Here is a 16,831-nt window from a genome sequence, read left to right as displayed (position 1 = left end):
GCCAAGCCTAAAAATAACCTCCAGGATCTGGTTTGTTGCTACTGGTACCTCTGCCTCTGCGTGCTTCAGAGCCCAAAATATTCCCTGAAAAAGGGCAAGATTTAATGACAGGGTAGTTACCCGGACTACTGGGAAGGGGGGGGGTGTGAAAGAAAGAAAAAAAGAAAGAAAGAAAGAAAGAAACAAACCCGATGGGCTTTGCATAACTTTTATTCTCCCCCTTTCTTTCTCTCCCTTTCCTTCTTTCTTTCTTTCCTTCGTTTTTTTCCCCTTTCCCCGGGACGAGACATATGGAATCAATTTTGAATCCTGACATTGAAGGCTGGCCAATTCCTACTGGCTCTAAAAAACAGAATCCATTTGGTTCCCTTCTCTCCAGCACCCCTTGTCACTCAGTATTATAACCGTCTTGCAACATTTTAAGTCTTTATAAAGAGAAACAGCTTTCCAGATAGATACCAAGGATTCAGGAGTGGGGGAGGTTTTTGGGGTCTTATTTTTTTTTTTAAAGGGGACCGTGTGCGCAACCCCCCCTCCCGACACCCCCATCTCATCCCCCTCCGCTCGGTATCTCTCTGCAAAGGGGGCCTCATCCTTGCAATACTTTAAGCCGTTTTGGAAGATTTTCTATTTTTCTCCACGTCAAGTCAGTTCCGTTTGAATCGAACGAGTCCAAAAAAAAAAAATCAAAGCAGCTTTGGGGGAAAAAAATAATCCAAACCGTCCGAGAAAGCTGTCAGCAAGATCCACCGGGGTGCAATAAAGTAGTCTCTTCTCCTTAATTTGCCTGCTCCAGTTGCGAACTCACACCACCCCGATCCGGCTTCGCTCCTTCTTCTTGAAGTCCTGGGTCGGACAGTATCACAGGTAAGAAGTTAAAAAAAATAAATAAAAGAATGATGCAGCTCTGCCTTTCCTACCTTCTCAGCTCCGATGCTGTGAGATATAATTAATTGCTCCGAAAGCTGTGACAGGCTTCTCCCCCGGTCACCGGGAGCTATAGCTGACTTTCTCCTGGTCACAAATTAAGAGTGATGCCTCGGGAGCAGGACCGGGGAGGTTGAAGATGAGCAAAAATAATCTCGCAGGGTCCATAACCGAGACCGGCCGCAAACCGCTTCTTTCCAAGCGCGTGTTTACCCGCAAAGTTTGTCTGGGACACATTTGTTAAAGGTTTAGCACCTCTCTCGTTTGAAAAAGAACTACAAAAGCCCATTGGAAAAGCGGGGTGTTAAACTGAAGAATGTATGTGATGGTGATTTATGGCCCTACAAAGTTTTTTGTTTACTTGAAGCAGACCTTAATTACAAGGGCTTTAAAAAAAAAAAAAAAAAAAAGATTTCCCAAGCTCTGCGTATGTCCATCGCGGGTTTTCCCTCCCCAGGTCTGGGTGTAGTGGCCAGATGTGACTAACAAACATCTGGTTAGTTGAGCTGCTTTTCCTTGTAGCCGGGCAGTGCATTTGACCGAAATGGGTAAGACTGAGACTCTTAAACATTTGGCATAAAAGCGGTGGCTACTGGGGGAGTCCGCGCCTGAAAATATCAGGCTTTTAAAAAGGTTCAAGGTTTGTTTGGTTTTGATGGAGGGATGTCCTCGAAAATGGGTCATTTCGCTCAAATGCAGTTTCTGGGGTTGAAAGGGAAACGGCCGGGAGGGCGAGGTTTCGCGTGGGAATATCGGATGCGTTATTTTCTATAGCTTTGTGCTATTCATTTCTGGCTGAAAAAAAACCAAAAAACAAATCAAAAAACGACCAACATCCCCCCCCCCCCTTCATCCTCCCCCGTGGACGCCCGATGTGTATTTTAAGAGCGAGACAGGAAAATCGTTTGTATGGAGGAAAAAACCCTCCGAGAAATCGAATTAAACCTGGAAAGTTTTTCTAAATATATATATATGTGCTCTCTGTTCTCCTTTGGTTCCTTTCCCTTTAGAGCGAGATAATAACTCAGTCCCCGGGACAAGTTGCCAGTTCTAAAAATGTCCTCATACATTGTGAAACTGGAAAAGTTTTGACTCGGTGTCTGATATTTCCCGAGGCGAACTGGTATATTGGCAGAGAGCAGGAGCTCGGATACACAAGCGTCTGGGTTTTTTTTGCTGAAAATTGCTTTGCATTAAATTTCCTCAGCTTCGGAATTATTTTTACTCGCCTCCAGCTAAACTTGAGATTTTTTACCAAGCGCTTGATCTGTTGGCGAATGAAATCTGAGAAGAAACCGCAGGCCCTAAGTGGCCGTAATTTAATTGATTTTATCATAAATCATCAACTTCATGAAGAACCAAAGTTTTCATTGAAGTAAATTGATATTAATGGACACTTTCTGAAATTTAACCGTATAGATCTATACGGCGGTGGTGCTCCCACTTCTGCTCTTTTGGGACAGGAGATTTTGGGGAGGGGAAGGTATTTTCCCACACTTCTAGTTTTCGTTTCTCCCACCCTCTCTAAAAAAAACGACTTTTTTTTTTTTTTTTTCCAGCGTGGGGAATCTGATCCCGGGTGTGGAGGGGGGTGCTGGGATCTGAGAGCTCGGCTCCTCTTTGTGGCACCGCAGCGGTGGGTAAATCCAGGAGCGCCGAGACGAGTTTTTTTTGGGTGGATGAGCACCGAACAGTTGGGTTTCTTCGGGTTATTCCCCTGCGTGGGTTATTCCCTCTGCCCGGGGGTTTGGTGGGCGTAGGGGTGGGATACCTCTGGCAAAAACACGCGTGTCGCAGCGAGGTGGGTCTTCGCTCGCATCCGTGTTAAAAAGAGAAATAGGATTTAAAAACCCCGCTTGCATCTACGTGTCTTCTGCTGTGTTAAACATTACCGTTCTCAAAGCTTTCCCGCCTAATTAAAAATTAACTAAGAGCCCGGGATGGGTGGGAGCCTTTGATATGGTGATGAGGATGGCAGACCGAATACCCTTACAGTAATAGAGGATTTTCGCAAAATGCAGTGGCTCGGGGGTGTGCCTATGTTTGGGGGTGTTTGCAGAGATGCACTGGGCAGGGACGATGCAGGACTCAGTGGTATCCGCAAGGTTCCCTACAGACGATAAATATTCAGTGTAAACATCCCAAAAAGAGAGAAATATAATTCCTTGACACCACTTCTTTCTCATTCTCCTAAGACTTCCTCCTCAGAAATTGTTAGTCTTTATGAATTATCAAATGGAAACAGGTAAAATGGAACTCATTTCTTCTCCCAGGTCCCTTCTCCCCCATGCCCAGCTCGTTCTCCAGTGCCAGACGGGTCCCGGATTCAGGCGAGTATCACTGAAAAAAAAAAATAAAATAACCGAATTCCTTCCTTTTCTCACAGAAACGGCCACGGCGTAGCGTGGGTGCCTCATCCTCCCGGGAGGCGAAGGAAGGGGAGTGGGATAAAAGCTTTGAATCCTCATTTTCTCCCCACCCCTCTCTCTCTTTCTTTTTTTTTTTTTTTTTTTTTTTTTTGAGGAGTAGGAGGAAGGTGGGGGTTAAAATGGGAAGAAACGAGGAGCCTGGACGTAGGAAGCAGAAGAGCCGCGTCCTCGGTGCCGGGGCCAGCGGCGGCAGCCCGGGGGCGGCTCCGGGGGGCCGAAGAGCCCATCCCCAGGGCCTCTGGGCGCTGCCTCGCCGCCGGGGAGGCGGAGAAGCCCCTCTCCGTTTTTCCTGTCCCCCCAAACGGTTATTTTTCCCTCCTTTTCCATCGTCTTTGCTGTTTGGCTGGACGCTGAGGCTTTGGGAGCGGTGGCTGCTGCAGTGGCTTTCCTCGTTAGTGTTTGTTCGCCTCTTGCGCTTTCAGGTTAAAAGATAAAAAGGAAAACTTAAAGGGAAAAAAAAAAAAAAAAGGAAGAAAAAGCAGCCCAGAATGTCCCAAAAGCCAGGGCAGCCCCAGCTGCGGCAGGAGGGAGCGAGGGGCATCGCCTGCCCGGCTGTCCGGGAAGTTTGGGGAATTTGCTGATGGGGGAATTAGTGGGACGGAGGGGGGAGACGGTCATTTACCAGTTCTGTATAAAATGGGCAAAAGGTTGACGTGTCCCAGTCACGTGAGCGCATAATTCAAGCTATTATTTTGGCATTTGGAAGGCGGGGGTGGGGGGGGGGCGGGGGAGAGAGAAGAAAAGTGGGGATGGTGATTCCCAGTCCGCCTCTGGTGAGCTGCTCCCGAAATAGCTGTGTAGCACGCTGATACCGCAAACTGCCGTCTCCTCTCACCCCCATGGCCCCCCCTCATCCCTACCCCCACCCAGACCCCCCACCCCGCCGCACCTCAGCCCCCGCCGGGGCTTTTGGCGACGGGTGGACCCATGGGAGAGGGGTGCTGCAGGGGTCGGGGGGAACCCATCCCCGGCAGGAGCCTGGGGGTTGTGTGTCCGGCCGGTTTTTGTTTTGCTTTTGGGTTGTTTTTTGTTTTTTTTTTTTTGTTTTTTTTTGGGGGGGGGGACACGACAATTCCAAAGCACTTCCGCCGATTGATCATTAACCTGGTGAGTTATTGCTCTTCTAAGCAAAGGTCAGGGGGAGAAAAAGGTCTAATCTGTCAAGGCAAAACCCACCGTTCACTCAGTTTCATTTTGATTTCTTATCGGGGCTGGCTTCTGTTTGGGGTTTCAGGAGGTCCTGGACCCTCCATAACTCTCCCCTCCTCCTCGGAGCTCTCCCCTCCCTCGGGCTCTCTGTCTGTGGAGTGGGAAAACCCAAACAACTTCTCTTCAGACATAAAAATGGGCCATGGGAGGGTGAGCAGCCCCGCGGGAGGATGCGGTGGGTGCTGGGCGGCTCCTTGCCCTGCCCCGGGGGGGCTGAGCCCATCGGGACGAGCAGGGGCCCGGCTGGGTCTGCACTGCCTCTAAGGGAAAAATTAATGCAAAACAAATAGAGGAAAAAAAGAAAAGTTAAAACAAAGAACACCGGGCGAGGGAAAAACCTCTCTCTATCCCTCCTCTGCCTGTGCTGCGAGGGGATAAATTAAAAACAAAGAAAAACAAACACCACGCCCCCACGCCTTCCTTGCTGGATCCCTTATTTATGCCGGCTTCTTTTCGGTTGTTTGTTTGTTTCTCTTTTCCCCTCCTCCCTCCCGCATCCACTCTAAATAAACGCGATTTTTTCCTCTCTTTTCTCCACCTCCTCTCTCTCGGGCTGCCCACTTCTCCCCTTCCTCCCCGGGCCCGGCGTGGGAGGAACTTGCCGAGACTGAGCCTGCGTTTGCTGAGCTCCCAGCCCAGAAAGGGTGTTTTGTTTCTTCTTCCTCTTCTTCTTCTTCTTCTTCTCCTTCTCCTTCTTCTTCTTCTCCTTCTTCTTCTCCCCCCTCCCCCCCGCCTTTCCTCTTTACAAATCTCCGTGTGTACTTTACAGGGGGAACTGAAAAGCCCCAGTTAACCGGGGAAGGCTGTGATGTAAGTGGAATATTGCCAAAGCTGTGTATTAAAGGGTGCGCGCATGTAATAATAATACTAATAAAAAATACAGCTATAGGCCGCCGACTAGAGAAGGTCACGAAGCATCCGCGGGTGATTTATGGACTCGGGGATGTTGTCACAAGCAGAGTAGGGGTGTGAGGGGAACATTTTTATTTGAGATTAATAACATCAACATACAGAACGGAAACAGGATTATTAAAGCGACTGAATGTTTCCCCAAACGAAAATATTTTTAAATGAGATTGCTTTTTCTTTCTACCCTTCTTTCTCCCTTTCCGAGTCCTTCGTGCCAAAGTTGCGGTGATAAATCTCGGCGTGGCTTTAAAAATGTTTACGGCCCGAAACCGTTAATTCTGACACCAAATCACTGCTGTGTGAATGGTGTCCTCGTACACTATAAAGCATCTCCGTGCTCCTCCCCGCTTCGTGGCGAACCTCCGACCACGTTGGAGAAACACGAAAAAACATATTCTGAATCCTTAAGGCTTTTCTGCCTTTCAGGAAAACGGCCTGGTATTTTCCCTGCTGTTACCCTCTTACTGAACCCAGAGCTAATTAACAGTATGTATTTAATCTCTTAGACGCATTGAACTCTGAAATTACCACCAGAATGTAACCAAAACCCTTCCCGATGTATATATATATTTAAAATTGCATTCAGAGTTCACCACCAGCCGTGGACAAACCGCCCACGGTTCACGCCACCCCGTTTCCATCACTAACGCGAACCCCAGAACGGGCGAAGCGTTTTCCTCGTCGGCGTTGCGGGGGGGGAGGGGGGGGATTCCACGGGGGAAGGTGTGAGAAAACGCCGGGGAGACGGGGGATCGCATCAGATTTACAAAAATCAACCTGGTGTCCACCGCCTCCGATGGAAATATTGGGTTATCAATGGATGGAGACTGGGGCAATCCCTGGAAGTGCTGTGGTTACTTGGATGGGAGATAATCTCAGAGGAAATGCCGGGGCTTTTGTTCATTAGAGCCTCTCTTCTCCCCATTTCCACCCAGAGGTTTCTCTCTATGATTAATTCCCTTGTCTAGGCTTTTCTGACCGAAGTTTCATACTTTCCCCTCCTTTTTTTCCCCCTCCCAGTTCTTCTGCTTTCTCAAAGTCCACCGCTGCCTCGTGTTTGCTGGACCAGACATCCGAGAATTGGTGAGTTTTGCTGAATATCCTACCTGGTCCCCTCTCTGTGTGTGTCCGTGTCTCCCCCTGCATCAGGCTTGGAAGCCATTCCTTCTCCAAAGTCACCCAACGTGACTTTTTTTTTTTTTTCTCCCCCCCTCCACCAACCCCAGAATAAGGACGGCTGCCCTGGATTTCAGCTGAGTATTTTCATTTTGCTACTGGCTTGTCTTTAAACTTTGTGATTTATGGCCCTAACTTTGAGGGAGTGTTTTAAATGGAAGATATTTCCTGTACTCCCTTTGAAGGGAAACCCAGTCAGATTGCAACATTTGCTGCTGATTTCGTGACGAGTGCGAGGGAGTTACATTTTAAAGAAAAATAAGCTGCAACCAAAGCAAAGATGGCAATACACAGGGAGCCTAAAAAAACTACTTACAGGAGCTCAACACAGAAACGTGCAACGACCTTCTTAACAGTTTTTTTTTTTCGGCTGCCAGTTAGGGTTAAAACAAAATTTTGCACTTCAGAGGAGTTACTTGCAGAATCCGAGGTACCTCTGATTGTTTAGGTACTCCAAATAAGTCAGTGGAAATCCATAGTCAGTAATCTATAGAGTACTTCACCTACAGAGAAGTCTTTAAAAGAATAGTCCACGACAGTTTTTCCTCTTTCCTTCCCTGGAATTTCAACGCCGGGGCTCCAAAATAGGAACTAGCTTGTAGCAGGAGATTTATGTTGGAGCAGTTCATAAAAAGTCATATGGGGAGGGGAATAAAAGGCAATGATGGTGTCGCCTGGTCGAAACCCTCACGTCTGGGATCCGAACGCTGCAGGCAGAACAATAGCTGGAAACACCGTAGTCCTTGGGATAAGACTTTATCCATCACCTGGAAAACCTTGGCTGTCCAGCCCAGAGTAAGTCCTCTCAAAAGTCAAATGTTTACTTGGACACCCTTCTTTTTCTTTCCAGAGTTATCAGCCTTAAGGTGCGCACACACACACCCACACAAAAAAAAAAAAAAAAAAAAAAGGGGGCGATGGAAACCCCCCGACGGGTCGTACCTTCCCAGCGAAGTCCACAGAGCCTTTGTGGTCCCTCTTTTTCTTGCTTTGCTAAACGTAAATTCCCCCCCGTCAGCACTAAACCCAAAGGAGTGAGCGCCAGAATTAAAGGAGGGAAGACAGTCGTGATGTGAAAAAAAAGTAGCACTTGGAAAAAAAAAAAAAAAGAAAAGAAAGAAAAAAGTGCAGACACCTAAATTCCTTGCCCTGCCTTCCTCCCACTCGCCAGCCCCTCCTCGTCACGGACTTTCCCCAAAACGCATCTTGGCGAGTTTCTGCTTTGGCAGCCGTGTGGGAGCGGGGAAAGGCATAAATCTCCCGTGGCGACAGCGGCAGCGCCTTGCATAGCAATAACGGCGTTATTAATAATAGCAATAATAATCATCTTTATTGTTCAACACCTCGCTGCCTTGGCCTCCTCCGGGGGCGATTTGGGCCCTGACCCCCCCCTCCCCAAGCCCCTCACTCACTGCCCGGCGGAGGCCGAGGGGCGAGAGGAGCCCCCCAGACATTGGGAAGCACAAACTTAACGCCGAAGTTACGCGGGGCTGCGGAGTTACATCAACACAAGAGATTCCTTCCCCCTTCCCCCCCCGCCCGCCCTCGCAAACGCGGGGGCCGGCGGCTCCCACCCCCCACCCCTCCCAGTCCCCCAGAAAAGTGGGCTTCATATTGGGGGGGGCTCTGCGCGGAGCCCGAGGCAGCCCCAGGGCCGGGGGAGGAGAAGCATCAGCTATTGAAAGAGCCGCGATTGCCGCCGCGGAAGGGGAGGGGGGAGACTATGACTATGTTGAAACGGTTTATTAGCATAAATTGACACCTAATTGTTAAACACGTGAATCAAAGGCAAGCTTTGCTATCTTTCTGCCTAGGCCTCTGTCCACCACGTCTGCAATTAGCATAATTTTTCACTAGTGACGCTGTTTGGGAGGCTCGTTGGCTTTGCCCGGCAATCCGAAACAAATCTTTATTTTTAAATATCCCCTCCGCTTTATTCCCCCCTCGCCCACCCTCCCGTAGCCTGGATTCTTTTCGTTATTATTTTAATCCCAGCCAAGCATTGCATAGTTAAAAGGGGGGGGGGGGTGTGTTGTGTTCAGCTTTTCTTTCTTTCTTTTTTTTTTTTCCCTTCTCCTTTCCCTTCTTCCCCTTTGCTGTGGTAAAGCAGAGGCCATTGTTATCAGTGAGCAGCGCGTACCAGTCTATAGGGCAACTAGAATCTCAGGGTTTGTCCATTCAAAGCCCTCAGCTTTTCTGCACATCTTGGAAGCTGGAAAGCATCTTGATTTTTTTTTTTTTTTCCCTCTTCCCAAACGGAGACAGAGAGACAATTTGAGCTGCCGTAACCGAAAGCTCCACTGGCTGAGCCCCCTCCCCCTCTGTTTTGGCTTTTTTTTTTATACATATATACATGCATAGGCTGGATTTTTTTCCTCTCTCTCGTATATTCCTTTAACGTTTTTAAAGGAAGGGGGTCATTCCTTGCTTATTGATTGCGTGGATGCTGGATGTGAAAATATATTATGTCTGCCTGTGCTTTGCTCGTCAGAGACTAAGGTAAGCCGGACTCAAATAGGCTATCACTTTGTGAATGGCGGAGTATATGTCCCAATGATTTATGACCATATGACTCCAATCTCGGTTCAAGAAGAGTTCACAAGCTTTAAGCTTCCTTCCACGCAGAGACTCTTTTGCAGCCCTCATCCAGGGCCCTTTTTTTCCCCCCCTGCTTTACAACTGGGGAGTTCTGGTTGGGGTGAAGCTCGGTTGTGGGGGAGGGAAGAGGGAAATTTTAGGAATGTGTCTCTATTTTCCAGGCATATCCACCGCAAGGCAGTCGCTGGGATTTGAGCTCTTTCTGAGCAGCCGACCTATTGTTAAGGGCATGTTTAGAATATTTATTATTAATAATAATTTAAATTAAAAGCGGGGCTATGCCTGGTTTCGCTGGCTCTGGGAAATATACCTTAGGAGGGGGCGGGGGGAGGGGAAAGGCGCTGCTCTTCTTCATAAACACAGTCAGGTTGTGAATTTAGGATTTCCAACATGGAGGGGATGGCTTTGCAGGAGAATCCCTCTGCCTTACGTTTCTTTTATCTTTTTCCCCCGGCCGCCTGATTTTTTTTCCCGAGCATCCTCCTCCCCGCAGCCCTTTCCCTCTCGCAACTTCCCCCGATTTTTATTTATTTTTAATTTATTTTTTTTTTAAATGCCTCTAAATCCTCGCACTCAAAAGTTGCAGGAAAAGAGTTTGTGGTTAAATGTTACCGCTCGCAAAGTGAAACTTGGAGCGTGATGAAACACCCAGCGCGGATCCTGCCCGGGTTTAATTGGAACAGGAGATAATCGAATATTTATTATTCTGCCTGAGATTTTTTTTTTTTTTAAACAATTCCTTGGAGTAAATAATTAGGATTGCGGCCGTCCTCGGCGAAGATAAATGAGCGGCATTTGCGAGGCGCTGAGAGATGAGGTACAAAGCAAATCTTCTGTGGAAGCCACAAGCGAGCGAGCTTTTGGGCGAAGGGGATTGTAAATTTATTTTATGGACATTTAAAAAAAAAATCGTCGCTGTTATTTTTAGCTACTTTCGCTGAGCCTCTCCGCTCTGTTCTGGTTTGGGTTTGTTTTGTGGTTTGTTTTTTTTTTAAGAAACCTATGCCAGACGGGAAGGCCTTGGAGAAATTCCCACCTCTGCCCTCGTAGATATTTTCAGCAAACCTATTCATAATAAAGGCGCTGCTGTTTGTTAATTAATTCACAGCTTCTCGGCTCGGGTAGTGGAGTCTACTTTTTAATAAGACATATTTATCATGGCGAGGAAACCAAATGAAAATAACTCCCAGCAAGGATATCATCCTCTCCGTAGACAATAATACATCTCCGTGGAAGATACAATACAGATTTGGGAATGCATAAAGGGTTTAATCAGTGTAAAAAAGCAAAGCAGTCCCTTCGTGGACACGTTGTCTGAGGCTGTGTTAGAAGTGTACGGAGGTTTCATCTGACATGACATAAGAACACAGCAGTCAGGGAAAGGAAAAAAAAGATGTTATTTATTGTCGAGCTGTGGCTTCTGTTAAACCCTGGTACTTAGAAATATCGCATTAGACTTTATCTCCACCGAGTTTATTTTATTTTATTTTAGAGAATGAAAGAGCCCAGATAAAATTTAATATACAATAGATACAATTAAATATACAATGGATATCAATTTCAAAACAAAATGCACAGTGGCTCCTCGCAAACTCTAAGCTGCAGAGAGAAGTCACTGCCTTTTTAAAACACATTTGCTGCTTGATTGATCCTCACGCATCAGACTGTTTTCAGGTCAAGATAGTTTTCATATTTCTAAGTAGAAATAAGTCTGTGTTTATGGTAGAGAAAGTTTATGTTTTGAGAAAAGACAGAGAAAGAAAGAGATAAAGAAAAATAAAAAGGTCAGAGAGAGAAAGAAAAAAGGAAGGTTTCATTTTGTAATTTGAGGTTTTGGATTGGGTTTTTAGACTTTCTGAGCTTGGATTAAGGGAGGGAGGAACGATGAAAAATCAAAGGGTAGAAAGTTAAGAGCAAATGGCCTGGTGACACGATTGTTTTCCAAGGCAAAAAAAACAACAGCAATTAAACTGGTTTTGGAATCACATCTTGCCAATGATAGTTCCAGATTCAAGACTGATGAGTACAAAGCAGCGCAGGCAATGAAGGGGTATGTTTTCTAAATACAACCTGTGCTACCAGAGAGAGTAACAAACAGGCCAAAGGAAGCACATTCTTGAATTCATGCCCCTGCTTAAATCTGCTTAAAATATTTGCACTGAATTCCAAAGACATTGTGTAAACAGCAAATGAAGCCAACTGTGTCAGGACACCGTTACCTGGATAAAACACATTGACTATTTGCTGTTTCCAGTTTAAAAACAAATATACCAGACAGAGGCCCTACAATAAACTTAGCAGACTTTTAATTTCTGATGATATGATGTCTTGATGGTTTTCATGTGTGTGACTGGCAGATTTGAATAGGTCAGGGGTAAGAAAGCAAGACTTTCATTACTTTCATGCTTGTAGCTAGCAATTATCCATTCTGGATTCTTATATTTACATTAATGTGTGTGTTATCTGGACATGGATGTGTATACGTGCACACAAACACACATCTACATGCATATACGTATGCATGGATGTGTGTATATATGTATATAGATAAATACAGAAGTAGATGTATACAGAGGAAACCACGTGTACTTACAGAGCATATGTGTAGTTATACATCCTGGGTGCAATCCTCTAAGGGAAAAAAAAGGTGCAACCAACCAACCAACCAGGAAAACTACCCCCAAAACCAGCTCAACTCTTTTGCACTGTAACATTTGTTGAGCCTCCTTAGGCTGCACACAGGACAAAATCTGCTCAAAGCATCTGTTCGCCCTGTTCTACGGGACCCTATTCATGTCATGGGCCTTTCAGGCCCCAAGATGGATTCATAGGCTGGGTACTATTATTGTGTGTTTTCTCCTAACCTTTCAGGTCAGCTTCCAATAGACAGCTGGAAACGGCCTGTCACGTGGCCTTGGGGTGCCAATGTTCTGCCATAGGGGTGTCAAGACCCTGGTAGCCGGAAAAATCATTTTGGGGAGTCCCAGAGATGCAGAAGACAACGTACTACGACAGCTCCACGCTCTTTGGGGGTTACTCCTATGGGAGTGCCAATGGGTTCGGCTACGAGGGTCCCCAGCAGCCCTTCCAGTCGGCCTCTCACGTGGAGAACGACTACCAGCGGTCCGCCTGCTCCCTCCAGTCTCTTGGCAACACAACCCCGCACGCAAAAAATAAAGACCTGAACGGGAGCTGCATGCGTCCAAGTTTGCCCCAGGAGCACCATCCGCCGCCCCCCGTCTCGCCGCCCCCAAACCCTGCCACCAACAGCACCAGTAGCAACAGCAATAACCAGTCGGGGAGCACTAAAACTGCCCCCAGCAAAGCCAACCTCAGTGCAAACGCCAGTCTCACCAAGCAGATTTTCCCCTGGATGAAAGAATCGAGGCAAAACTCCAAACAGAAAAACAGCTCCCCTAGCACAGGTACACTGTTCTGCTTTTGTAACTCTCCGCTTTCCTAAACAGCGAGGTAACGAAGCCGCTGGCCAGAGTGGTCTTCTTTGGAGGGAGGGGAGATGGGGAGAGGATCCAGCAACAGTCCAGTGAGGATCCCGATGCTGGGCATGGTCCCAAGACTGCCAGCCTCACGCCCTGGCCAGGCTGAGCGAGCCTTGGCCCATCCTGCAGCACTGACTGCGCACACTTGGTTTATTTTAAACATATCCAGAGCACCACAGGGAAATACAGCCAGGCGGTTGTACACAGCCGGTGTCTGGCTGTGTGGATACAGATACATGAAAATGTACACCCATTGCTCAACCTAGCGATGCTAAAGCAGAGCGCTTGTTCTCATCCCACCTCCCTGCCTCCAGACACAGCAGTAAACATGGTGCTCTCTGAGTGTACGTGTGTGTATATAGAGCATATGTGTAAACACATGGATATTCTTGCATGCATACACACATCCCTAATGCCATCAAGAAAAAAAAACGGTACGGAAATATCACTGTTCTGACAAATACACTCATATAAACTTTGGGGCAAACACTTCATTCTATGTTAATATAATTTATCTCTTATATCCATGTTCATCTCCCAAAAAGGTAGGTACAAATGTGATTTAGTGTTTAACAACATACATGCAAATATTTGTGTTACACAAATACAAGATACACTCAAGATGTGTGTGTGTGCGTGCATTCGTACCTCGGCAAACAAAATACCTCCCAACACTGACCCGTGTTAGTATTAATTGGCTTTGCAGTGACTGCCCCCCTGCCAAATATTATTTTCTCAAAATTATCTGTTGGAAATAATCGACTCCTAAATAAATGGCCCTGGAATCCTTTTCTACATGACATGATCAAATTTTCATAAACCAGGGGCAGCTTTGGAGAACAGAACTCTTAATAAATGACATGATTATGGAGTGCAGGCTAATGCAAAGGGGTGAGGGAAGGGGGGGGTCAAACTCTTGTGCCTGTTCCAGGATTTATTAAGAAACGATGCATTCAATTTCTGCATGTAAGTAATTATCTTTTATTTCATTTCACGGCCAGCAGAAACCTGCAGCGGCGAGAAAAGCCCTCCAGGCTCCTCGGCCTCCAAGAGAGCCCGCACAGCCTACACCAGTGCTCAGCTGGTGGAGCTGGAGAAGGAATTCCACTTCAACCGCTACCTGTGCAGGCCCCGCCGCGTGGAGATGGCCAACCTGCTGAACCTCAGCGAGAGGCAGATCAAGATCTGGTTCCAGAACAGGAGGATGAAGTATAAGAAAGATCAGAAGTCGAAAGGCATGGGGTCCTCTTCTGGAGGGCCTTCCCCCACCGGCAGCCCACCTCAGCCCATGCAATCCTCCGCCGGATTTATGAACGCCTTGCACACCATGAGCAGTAACTATGATGCCCCCTCACCGCCTTCCTTCAATAAACCCCACCAAAATGCCTATGCCATGTCAACTAACTACCAAAACCCCATCAAAGGCTGCCCCTCCCAGCAGAAATACGCCAACACGGCCCCCGAGTATGACCCCCACGTCTTACAAGGGAACGGGGTGGCCTACGGGACTCCCAGTATGCAGGGAAGCCCCGTCTATGTTGGAGGTAACTATGTGGATTCTATGCCCACCTCTGGCCCGTCCCTTTATGGCCTCAATCACCTGCCACATCACCAGGCTGCCAACATGGACTACAACGGGCCTCCACAGATGCCCCCGAGCCAGCACCACGGACCATGCGAGACCCACCCCACCTACACAGACCTTTCCACGCACCACGCTTCTTCTCAGGGCAGAATCCAAGAGGCGCCCAAGCTGACCCACCTGTGATAGAGAGCAGGGACAGGCTCAGGTGAAGCGGATGGGACCTCACCACAGGGCACGGGAAAGGGGAAGAGGGCAGGATTGGCTTCAGGAACATTTGTGTTGAGCTATTTTATTTCTTTCTTTGACGGGGCAATTTCTACCCATTTGTTGTGCTTGCTATTACTATTTCTGGGTTTTATTAGGCACAATTTCCAACCATTTCAGTATTTACTGCCAAGAGCATCTTTCTCTCTGAAGAGATATACCTCCTGTGTTTCAACACAAATGCTTCTGAAAAGGGTTTGGGGTAGTTTTGTGGGAATCTAGCAGATTTTTATCAGCAACATCCTTCCAAACCAAGTACCAATCATCACTGATAATTCTTGGACACTGGAAAGGAGAACAGTCAGACAGCCAATTCCTTACAGTTGGTCTCTCTACATCTACAGAAACATGCACACGTGTATACATATGCAATCAAAAGAGATTTGCAAGAAAACTACCCTCCTCTCCAACTCCTTCTCAAGAGGAGCCTCGCGCTTTCCTTTCCAGCCTTCAGAAGGCGGCATCCTTTTTCACTGAGTAACTTCCCACCAGCCCCCACATAAACTGCAAATATACACACCTGCCAACACATGGGATTCACGCTCTTCCCCTCCAGCCCCTGTCTCCCCTCTCAAAAATAAATAAATAAAAAATTTTAAAAATTAGAATAAGAGAGGTCTAAGAATTGCAAAAAGGTTTGGGAAACAAGTTTTTGAAATGCCTAAAACCTCCTCTACCAACAATAACAGCAGTCCAAAGAGAGGAAGAAAGAGTTGACAGGTCTGAATATTTTCCCACCTTCGCCTCTGACGACATGAAGTCTCCATTCGACGACACTGGGGTTTTTTGTTCTGGGGGTATTTTTCTTAGGGTTCAGTAACAGAAAAGCAATCTTAAGACTTAGAAGTCCTATGCTTCTTCCCTCCTATTCTCTTGACCTTACGTGAAAACAGGGTATATTTGAACAAACGGAATGTCCTCCAATCGAAGCAGAAGTGAATGGATCTCTAGTATTTGCTAATGCTTTCTTGTCTGGACATCTTTGTTGCACTTAGAGTTTACATATAATGGGTATAAAAACAACTTTGAAGGGCGTTCGGACAACTCAGTCGAGACGTCCTTCAATAGGTGTGTGTTCTGGTGAACATTCATATATATTTATTGGTTATAGCCAGTTTAAAATATTTTCATTTTTTGTATTATTTATCCCCAATATTATGTATTTATATGAGGAAAAAAGAATCAAATTGTACTTTTTTAGTATTTACTTGTTATAAAGGACATTGTGTTTCCTTGTCATTGTACAACAAGCTTATTTTAGTTATTGTAATTTAGAAAGACCAGTAGTTTTATGTTACCTGCGTACTTATGAATAATGTAATTAGTTCTACTGGAGGCATGAGAGCAGAACCAGACTGTAATTGTATAGTCCTGAATTAGAAGAACTATAGCTAATCCCTCCCTCCCACCTCACCCCTCCTCTTTGGAGATCTTTCTTTGTTCTTATAGTAGTTATTTTATTTCCTTGCTTAAGGGTTGTCTGTTGAACAATTCTTGAATAAACTTTCTGTTATCAATTTTATCTTGTCCTCTCAGTCGGGCTGAAAGGCAAAAAATAAATAACGTGTATGTAAAAATAGCGAAGAGAAGGCAGGGAAGGCAGCGCTCGAAATGTTCCGGAGTTCGGACAGGGGGGTTCACGTCTGCGTCCCCTTCTGGGGTGAAACCCCGGGGATTCGGGCCCGGAGCGGCTGGCCCAGCCCCGCCTCCCCCTCCGCGGCCCTGCGCGGCCCGGCCCGCGCCCGCGGCCACAAAAGGGGGTCACGTGGCGCCGGGCCCGAGCTGCCATTGGGCCGCGAATGAAAACAAAGGAAAAGGATTAATCACAAAAAAAAAAGGGGGGGGGGGAGCCCCGGAGTTTCTATGCGGGGTCCTTCCTTGAAAGTGAGGAGAAATTAAATTACTTGTTATAATTAATTATTATAAAAATACGGCACATGTGCACGCACGCACAGACACACATACATGTGCACACGCACGCACACAAACCCCCACACACTTACATCCCCCTCAGACCAACACACGCATCTAAAATTGTTATTAAAAGGCAGAAAAAGCCACCGACAAAGGTTACGTTATCAGTGCGAGCGAAAGGGAGAATAACTCTGTGCCAGCAGCAAAAGCAGATGGGATAATACCGTGAATAATTTGCTTTTTATGCTCTAAAGCCCTAAGAAAACTTATATTAAAGCAGCGAGGGCCCGTAAAAGTTTTATGGCTCTGGAAAGGGGGTG

The 16,831-nt window shown here is 46.7% G+C and overlaps 1 protein-coding gene across 6 annotated transcripts; it reads left to right on the top strand.

Annotated features, from left to right (window-relative positions):
• The first annotated feature begins 200 nt into the window (after positions 1-200).
• HOXB3 (homeobox B3) lies at positions 201-16,114 on the top strand. Of its 6 annotated transcripts, none has more exons than XM_054224656.1 (4): positions 201-867; positions 6,495-6,557; positions 12,120-12,673; positions 13,750-16,114. In XM_054224656.1, exons 3-4 carry the CDS (start codon positions 12,238-12,240, stop codon positions 14,514-14,516), a joined length of 1,203 nt encoding a protein of 400 aa, XP_054080631.1. In that variant the 5' UTR covers positions 201-867; positions 6,495-6,557; positions 12,120-12,237; the 3' UTR covers positions 14,517-16,114. The 6 variants fall into 6 exon arrangements, with proteins under 6 accessions (XP_054080631.1, XP_054080632.1, XP_054080633.1 ...); XM_054224657.1 differs by lacking the exon at positions 201-867 and adding an exon at positions 4,315-4,463; XM_054224658.1 differs by lacking the exon at positions 201-867 and adding an exon at positions 5,357-5,375.
• The last annotated feature ends 717 nt before the right edge of the window (positions 16,115-16,831 follow it).

The sequence above is a fragment of the Rissa tridactyla genome, chromosome 19 (genome assembly GCF_028500815.1).
Source record: "Rissa tridactyla isolate bRisTri1 chromosome 19, bRisTri1.patW.cur.20221130, whole genome shotgun sequence".
NCBI lineage: Eukaryota > Metazoa > Chordata > Aves > Charadriiformes > Laridae > Rissa > Rissa tridactyla.
The sequence above is the reverse complement of the archived record's forward strand: the minus strand, read 5'-3'. Positions and strand labels throughout refer to the sequence as shown.

Excerpts from the sequence above, each read along its gene's own strand:
- HOXB3 (XM_054224656.1), top strand. The coding sequence starts at position 12,238 with ATGCAGAAGACAACGTACTACGACAGCTCCACGCTCTTTGGGGGTTAC. Across the intron at positions 12,674-13,749 it reads AAACAGCTCCCCTAGCACAG|CAGAAACCTGCAGCGGCGAG; the intron begins GTACACTGTTCT and ends TTTCACGGCCAG.